At 38.5% G+C, this 8,900-nt stretch overlaps 1 protein-coding gene across 3 annotated transcripts in view; it reads left to right on the plus strand.

Annotated features, from left to right (window-relative positions):
• Positions 1 to 8,900, plus strand: part of SOBP (sine oculis binding protein homolog) — a 159,980-nt gene that overhangs the window by 81,447 nt on the left and 69,633 nt on the right. For 2 of the 3 annotated variants that reach the window (XM_014518104.2, XM_006019825.3), the window contains exon 5: positions 8,155 to 8,250. The exons of the other annotated variant lie outside the window; for it this stretch is intronic. In XM_014518104.2, the coding sequence (XP_014373590.1) occupies positions 8,155 to 8,250 (96 nt within the window). The remainder of the gene's footprint in view (positions 1 to 8,154; positions 8,251 to 8,900) is intronic. 3 annotated transcript variants of the gene reach the window in all.

The following is an 8,900-nucleotide window of genomic DNA, read 5'->3' on the forward strand; positions in this document are numbered from 1 at the left end:
TAGCTTGTTTAGTACAAAGAGAACAAAGGTGCTTATGCTACCTAAGACTATAAACATGATACTTTTTGATAGCTGAGACTTAACTTGGATAGGGGTTGTTTCAGAAACATTACCCTATTTTATTTTTTCACAGAATAGCACTGTCTCCTTTATCAAAATAGACTTTCCTGGAGCAGTTTTTCTCTCTACCTGCCTCCCATGTGTTTTTATCCCTGTTCACTATGTGACAAGGAAGAGTTCTTGGTCTGAATTCAGCTAGAATGATAAACTTTAACTCACAGGGCTTTTAAAGTCAACATAATAGACAGGATTGCAAAAAATTCTGAATGATGTGTTTCCTCAGTTCCTTGATAATAATAAACTATAAGCCAGGACTATGGCTCTTTACATTTTATCCTCACCAAAACTATTGCATCTCCTGAACATGAAGATTTGAAATCTATTTGTAAATCTAGATTTTCTTTAATATTGGACTCCTCAGACTTGGCGTTTGCTTTTGGCTGTTACAGAAACAGGGCAAGAACTGATATTGGAACAAGGTTGATGGTATGGATCTGGATCCATCTTTGCTAATGCATGCTGTTTATATACCCCTATTTGTGAAATTATTTTAAGGCATAAGCAAACAGATATTTCAACTCTGGTTTAATGTCTTGACAAGAGTGTCTCCAGGGTGTTGAAATACATGGAGTCTGCTTGGACTCTGAAGCTGCAAAGGTGAATAAAATCCTGAAGGTGATTCTCTTCCTCCACATAACTCCTATGTGACCAAGATAGCCATTCCCATCTTCAAAATCCAAGATACACTGCCTCTGATTGCCAAATGTGGCAACTGGAGGCTGGGGGATTACATCATGATAAGCTGTAGCTTTCTGACAAAAAATGATGTGTGTAGGTCAGTGCTTCTCAACTTTTTTAGACTTGAGGCTCCCCTCATTTTGTGAATGGAACAGCACTCACTGTGCAGCAAAAACAAATGCATATTTTTATAATGCTTACCTGCTTGAAGAGGGTCTGGGAAGGAGGAAGAGCAGAAGTCAGGGAAGAGCCTGTGCTGTAGTGAATTCAAGGAGAGGGAGCAGCTGGAAAGCCGATACTTATCTTTTCACTGGAGTCTGTATTTATCTAGCACCGTTCAGTGGCTGTCACAGCACCCCAGGATACCACATCACCTTGATTGAGAACCACTGGTGTAGGTCTCCCCCAGTTGTATAGACACAAGCACTGGATTGGAAAGGGTGTGGGGGATACACATCACAGCTTGCTATAATTCATCCAATGTCATTTCACTCATTGCCCAAACACCACAACTTTCTCCAGGACAGGAAAGATCTGAATTTCTGTGCAAACAATAAGCAGAAAGGGGGACAAAATTAAACCAGGGATATCCTTTTTGACTTTCCTCAGTACATATCATCATTTTTTTTCTTTCCAGTTTACCTCCACTAAACAGATGGTCTCATGGACTATTTCCCCTCAAATAACATTCCTGTGGCAGCTATAGCTCTTGCTCGCAGGGAAAAGTAACGTTAGGAAATAATTTAATGTACTTTAGCTGTCTTTTAATGCAACTGGAAACAAGGAAAGTTAGCACCACATAGGTTGCCATCAATTGTCACACTGGTGAAATATAGACCATAGTTTGAGAATTACAGAACAGAGCATTCATTTCCAGCCTGGGCTGACCATAAGAAAGCAGACCTGAGAATTAATACAGAAGAGAATACAACAAATGTGATTTCAACTCTTGTCACTAATCTAGTTTTGTAGGAATTTATGAAACAATTTTCCACCTGTGAAAAAAATTTATGGACTGTTTCAGGGTGCCTGGTAGCTGGCTAAAAGGTTCTCCTTGGTTTGGGATGCATAGATGAGAAAGGCTAAGACAAATAAATAAATAAGTAAATACATACATAAATAAAAAAAAATATATAAATAAATGTGTGCTTATTCCATCATTCTCTGGCTTGGGCAAAATCCTGCAGTCACTTCTGAGGCAAAACTCTGGGTGTTTTATCTGAGTAGAGATTGCAGGATTTGTCCTTTTATTCTTTGGTAGCAGAAATAAAAAAAAAAATGTTCCATGGCACTGTATTCTGCAACATGGTCTCTGGTCTATGCTGGGGGATGTTGCACTTTTCTTAGGGTTTGGGGCAAAGATCCTGTTTAACCCATATTTAGTGAATTAATATTTATGGCTATAATATACATAGAGGTAGTTACCCCTGTTAGTCGAAACCCGGGCAGCAGGCAGGTTAAATTTATGTCATATAGGATATCTCTGATTTAGTTAGTCTATAATATATGTTACTGGTGGAAACAGAACTTTCATTTCTGGATGAAGTGAATAGAGTGTAGAAGACAGGGTAGATTTGCACCTTATAGAGAAACCACAATAATTCATTAGCTGAGAAAATAAAAATCCACATGAACTAAAAATCATGACTCGGTTGCCCTGAGGATTCCCTTCAAATTGTGCTGAAACCTTCAAATTCTACCATTTTTGTTTGGGAGGTGGGGAAGAAGTAGTTCTGTGTGCCCTTCTGGTAGAAGAGATAACCTTCAGGATGAAAAGGGAAACAGTGTTTTCTTTTTGCATCTGTAACTGGACTGACTTAAACAATAGCATTGAAAGCGATGTGAACTTCCCCTGTTCATCTCAATGGGATGTTAATTGTGAAGTCTAATTATATCCACTTAAATAGCAACATTGTTAAACTTTTCACAGCTTATTGTCCTACCAGAAACATCCAACTAATGCATGTATTTAATGTGTCTGGATATAGCTGTCACATTGAGCTATCTCATTTGTTCCAAAGGATTCTTTATAGGAATTAGACTGCAGATTTTGACTGTACAAGTAGTCAAAATTCTATCAGTTTGGGTTACTCAGATATTTGCTTTTGCCTTTAGACACTAGTTATCTGAAACATTTTCAACTAAATAGCATTGGATTTTCATGGAGTAGCTTGTGAGATTAGTCCCACTTTAGTGAATGTGGTTACTTTAAAAAATCCATTTTAATAAATAATTCTGAAGTACCTGCCTTGTACCTTATAATACAGGGCATCTAAAATGTATACTCACTTTAGTTATCAGGAATACAGGAACATACCAATCAACAAAGCTGATTCTTATTCCTTTAGAAAGCAAAAAACATAACTTACAGTGTATATTGCTCTAGATGTCAAAATGTCCACCATTGACATCCAAGCACTCATTAGAACAGGAAACAACAGAATGATACACGTGTGTGTATTTTTTTGGGGGGGGGACACCCAGGATAATAAAACTTTACTCTCACTTTTTAAATTGAAAAGCAGGTTTCCTCTCTTAACGCCAAGGGAAGAATTGGAAAAGATCTCCATTGTGGATGGGAGTGTGCCTCTAGATCAACAGTCAAATTTTCCTAATAATAAAATCAAATAGACATAAATATCCAAGCCAAAACTGAAGTGAGTAAGGAATTTCTCTGCAGGTTACTCTAGTTCCTGCTTCTTAAATGATATAGACTTGAGTGAATAATGATATTTACAATTTTAACAGTAACTTTTAATTTTAAATAGGTTTTTAAAATGCCCAGTCCCTGCTTTTCTTGTCTTTTATACCTTACCTCCTCAAGGTTAAATATCATTCTGACCTCACAGGCAAGCCAGTGGCACTGAGCCAAACATATTTTCCCCTCAAGAGAACTTCAGTGCCTGTTTCATTGAGAAGGAGGGATTTTCTCTTCTTTTTTGGAGCCCATCCACAATGCCCCTGCAGTAGATAGTCCTAGTACTCATGGGCACGTCTACATGTTCATTAATGTGCTTTAGGTAATGCACATTAAATTTAGTACTTCCATTGTGAGGTACTAGAAAAAGGCGCATTAGCCTATTTTAATGAGTATTAGCTAAAGGGCACTTTTTGTGACACTTTAATGCACATTAAAATAGGCTAATGGGCATTAAAGTGTACATGTAGGGTGTGTGTAGATGAAACGGGGGCCCTAAATTGAAGTGGTGGGTTTTTAAAAACACCGCTTCAAGTTAGGGCACTTTAAACCCCCATGTTGTGCATACACCCAAACTTACCTGTCCTTCCGGCAGGGAGGGGAGGGGAAGCTACTAGAGGGTGAAACAGTTCCTGGGCTGTGGGGAGGATGGTGCTTCCCTCTGCATCAGTGGTGTGTTGTCGTCCCCCACCTGCGGCGGCACCCATCCACAACCAGCCGGCTCGGGCAGTCCTGGGGGGCACCGCAGCCAGGGAGGGAAGCCCCGGGCCCCTGTGCAGTCAGGCAGGCAGGCAGGCTCCAGGAAAAAAAAAAAGACCAGGCTCACCGCTTTTTTTTTCTTGGGCAGAGCCTGCTTTCCCAGGCTGCCGCCAGGCTGGCAGCACAGGTTTCCTGCAGAGCCCCTGAGCTGCATGGAGCCCAGTGCTTTGCTCTGCTGCTGTAGGGCAGCAAACTAAAACTCCTTGGAGGCATTTTAGTTTTCTGTGCGCCAAGTCATTTAAGGCACGTTATGCCACCAAATTTGCTACAGCGGCTGGAATTACTGCACAATAAGCCGCCACCATTAAACAAACGCCACGTGCAAACACCAACACCATTATAGCAGTGCAAAAGCATATAACTGTTGTGCACACATACCCCTCGTTTCACCTACACATGACTGTAGACATGCCCAATTTGTCTAGTGTGCCTGCTTTGAAATGTCCGGGGATCTGGTGCAGTCTATCAGAATTAATATTACTTGAAAAGCAGATGTCTTCAGAAGGCTTTAGATCTCTAACTACCCCTTCAGTAACTCCAAAGAGATGCCCATCCATAGCAATATTGCAGCCTTTTTGGGTTGCCCTGCTGCTTCATAGCACTGAGTATGATTCCAATTGTGCTGTTTTGGAATAGGATTTGAGTAATCTTTTTCTGTTCCAAAATAAAAATGAGCAATAAAAGAAGTCACAGTACTATGTTTGATATCCCAGCGTCACCAATTGTGAATAATGCTTTTGACTCACCGTTTTCATGAGTCTTTCTGTAAAGTTTTTAACAGTTTAGAAGTGCTTTATAAAATTAGGTAGGCCACAATTTTATTGCTTTTCTTTTAAATAACGGGGCATGAGATGGTTTTCCTACCTGTTTGATGTCCATTTATGTGACTGTCTGGGTTATCTCAAATGTGACATGCTGGCAGTTAAGGTGGACTTCATTGTTTTGTCAGATTGTCTGTTAAAAGGTGATTGTCAAAGCAAGGGAAATATAATAAACTAAGAATGAGAAACACAAAACTATTAACTTGGCTAGATAAGTTCTGTGCTGCATTTTTATTGTATGCATTTGCAAAACATTGATCATTACTCTTTCTAAATGGCTTGCAATTAAAATATTCTAGATGTAAAGTAGCTGGGAAGGAAAAAACAGCTCTGACCATTCTGATTAGGGTTTCTAGATAGCTGTATTTATAATGTAAAGGATAGCATTGTGTAGTTACACAAGTTTTGGATAAGGAAGGATAGGAGTACACTGCCATCAGCTACTATGTATGACTTCTGCTTAACTGTCCTGTTTGGCTAAGTGGATTATTTAACTTGGGGGTATATTTAGACACATGCACTAAAAGCACTGATCTCTAGCTTTATGTGTTCTTGTACTTGCATAATGCAATTCTCCACATCTACCAAGAGTCAGTGACGCGTTAGAGGGTATAGGCTGTCATGTTCAGGGTTCTGTACTAGTCTTGAGGTACATTTTAACCTGTTCAGTGGAAGTTGATAGCATTTTAGAGCATTATGTGATTTCTTCATCGTTCCTATAGAACTGTCTCTCTTGTATACAGATATTTTACATTTTCCTCCTTCAGTAGAATAGATCACTGGGTGGAAAGCAGGTCACTTATTCAGCAGCTTTATATTGCTACGTGGGGTACAACGTTGATGCACACAAATTCCAGTCAAAGAGGACAGTTCATATAGATATTTGTCCCCCAACTATGCTCTAGCTTATTTGGAAGAGTAATATGACCATAAGGCTTTCTGTAGACTCAACTAAAACTTCCTTTTAGGGAGAGATAAAGGGAAAGATAAAGGGTGTTCAAAAGGGAAAAGGCAGTTTATGCAATACAAGGTAACTTGGACATGCTTTTTCCCCCCAAGGCATAATAGGTACATTTGCTATGCTGATAGAAGTTTAATTCTTTAAGTAAGAATTGAAGGGATACAGCAAACTTCACATTTAATCAATTAAAAAAGAGAGAAAATTAAAAATAATTGCAGGTACTTTTCTTGCCCATGAGCCCCTTGTCTTTTCTTTCTTTGTTTCTTTCTTTCTTAGTTTGAAAATTAATTGCATTTAAAAAAAAAAATCCAATTCCTACCTTCTGTGAAATATGTGGACAAAAGGGGAAATTAATTACCAGACTATTCATGGTAGTGAAACAGGACATTAGATAAAGTGCTATAAAAACATACAAAGTAAACCAAAGAAGCTCCTTCTTGTAATCATTTAGTACAAATAATTGCCAATTAGATATTATGTCCTATTTAGACAGTGTATGAATTTAAAAAAATGATGATGTTCCTATAAAATGAAATTTGGATCTGACAGAGACAGAACATAGAGGTCCAATTCATAGCCTATTCCAGTCAATGGGCTTCGGATGAGCTATAAATGGTCTTTAACTCCCCCCCCATACACGCACATACTAGTACAGTTAACCTATCATTCCCCTTTCCCACCCCACAAGGAGAGACAGAAGCTTATTTGAAGACAAACAAGTTATAGGACGTGCAAGGTGTAAATATCTTTCATAAATGCCAACACTAAAAAAATTCTCAGAGCTCAGAATATGACACATGAAAATAGACAGTTCACACTACATTAAGGAGGAACAATATGTAAGCGCTGTCATAGCTTCCTAGATGTGTGTTCATTGCCCCTGCTCTCCCCTCAATCCATACATCACAACAGGTAGTTCTCAGCTGTTCCCTTTGCAGCAGGCATACACTTCATCTAAAAAGAAGACAGAACTACCTGCTGCTTACTGTATGGCTTTCCTGCATTTCCTTCCCAACACCTCCCCCCCCCCCCCCCCCCCCCCCCAATTTGAATACCCAGTGGGTGCTTTGCTTAGCACTGCCAGAGTCAAAAGAGCATGCAGACACTTGACCAGTGCCAGGTATGTTGGCATGTGCGCGGCCAGTTCATCGGGGCTTATTTAAATAAGTTGGCATGGAGCCAGAAGCTCATCATTTTAATGCAGTGTAAAATGGAATATGCATAATTATATGCAAGCCATATGTGAGGAAGACAGCTCAGCTGTGAATTTCAGGAGGCTGAGAGAGAGTGAACAGTCAGGGATTAGATGAGATGAGAGTAGAACAGAGTGCAAGTGTCACCCAAATGAACAGTGTAATGAGTGTGTTGCTGACACTCCTCCTTTCACCTATTTCTCCCTTTTGCTTTAACTCTAAACCAGAAAATGTTGTAGATTAGAAGGTAAATACTATATGCAAGCAGTATTGCTAATGGGATCTGCTAATGTCTCAATTTAAACTTCAGCTTTCTTAATTAACAGTGTAGATCAAAATAACTAGTAACTTTTAATGCATTTTCTTAATTAAATATTTTAACACATTTGATTGAAGAATCATTGTTCTTGGTAGATGATTGCTCCATTCAGATCTTTACTTAAAAATGGAGGGGTAATCCATTTATCTTTAATAGTATTACATGTAAATTATGAATATGAAAACCTATTTATTATGGCCTTGCTGTTAAAATGAAAATAGAAGTACATTTTATAGGGATTGCTTAAGCATGTCAAAACGTTTAAACAAGTACGTATGTAATGTAATCTTGAAAAATGCAATGAAGTAAACTGAAACCCTGCAGTACTTGCCATTTCCAGCTCAGATATTTCATTTTGGGTTTGTCTCTTGTTGTTCTAATTATTACACCACAGTGAATTTGCATGTTCAGCCTAAACTATGTAATAAAACAGCATCCCAAGTTCTTATATCTAAAAGGTGTACTGCGTATTTAAGCAAACTACTTAATAATGTTGTATTTTGGAATTCCCGTTTGTTTTAATGATCTGAGCTGTTATGCTTTTAGCTATTTTTTTCCTTCCATTATTTGTAAGTCCCTAAATAGGCCATTATATTTCCCTTCAGGCTAGAGATGAAGATGGACATGCTGAAAATTTTCCCCAGCAGCACTATGCTAAGGAAACTCCAAGGCTTGCCTTCAAGAATAACTGCGAACTACTTGTAAGAATAACATACTTACAACAAGTCTAGATTGTTACTTTAGCACAGTGAAAACAGTTTTTTGAAAGGCTTTTGTTCATGATTACATACATTATGAAATATTATAGCTTTTTTCCTGTCTAGAGTTCTAATGCTAATTCTGATATCACTGAACAATTTTAAGATATCAAATTGTTTGCAAATCTTTTATATCTGATTATAGAACTGGAATGGCCTTGTCTTATTATCTTGTCTTGTACAGTAGTTCATAAGAAGCCATGTAGGGAATGGCCAGAAAGCACAAAAAATGTACCTCAAAAATCTCCCAAAAGACAAAAATCACTATCCCCTCCACATTTTAGCTGTGCATTGTTTTCAGAAAACATTGTAATATTTTGTTCTGGTAGGAAACACAGCAGAGCTGACACGCAGTACTCCCTTTAGAATTCAACAATTCTTCTACTTTCTAGCAAAATGTAGTCAGGCACTTTCCCTTCTTCTCTTCTGTGGGGAAGGAGTGAAAGCCAGGAAAACACTGACAAGGAGCCTGGAATGTTTACAAGCCATAAGAGAGATGATATCAGCTGTGAAAAGATCTCTGTTCCAAGGCAGGGTTAATTTGCTGTTCATTTTAGCATTCGTAGCTAGGCAAGATTAAAAGAAAGCAGGAA

This window comes from Alligator sinensis, unplaced genomic scaffold (genome assembly GCF_000455745.1).
Source record: "Alligator sinensis unplaced genomic scaffold, ASM45574v1 scaffold313_1, whole genome shotgun sequence".
Lineage (NCBI taxonomy): Eukaryota > Metazoa > Chordata > Crocodylia > Alligatoridae > Alligator > Alligator sinensis.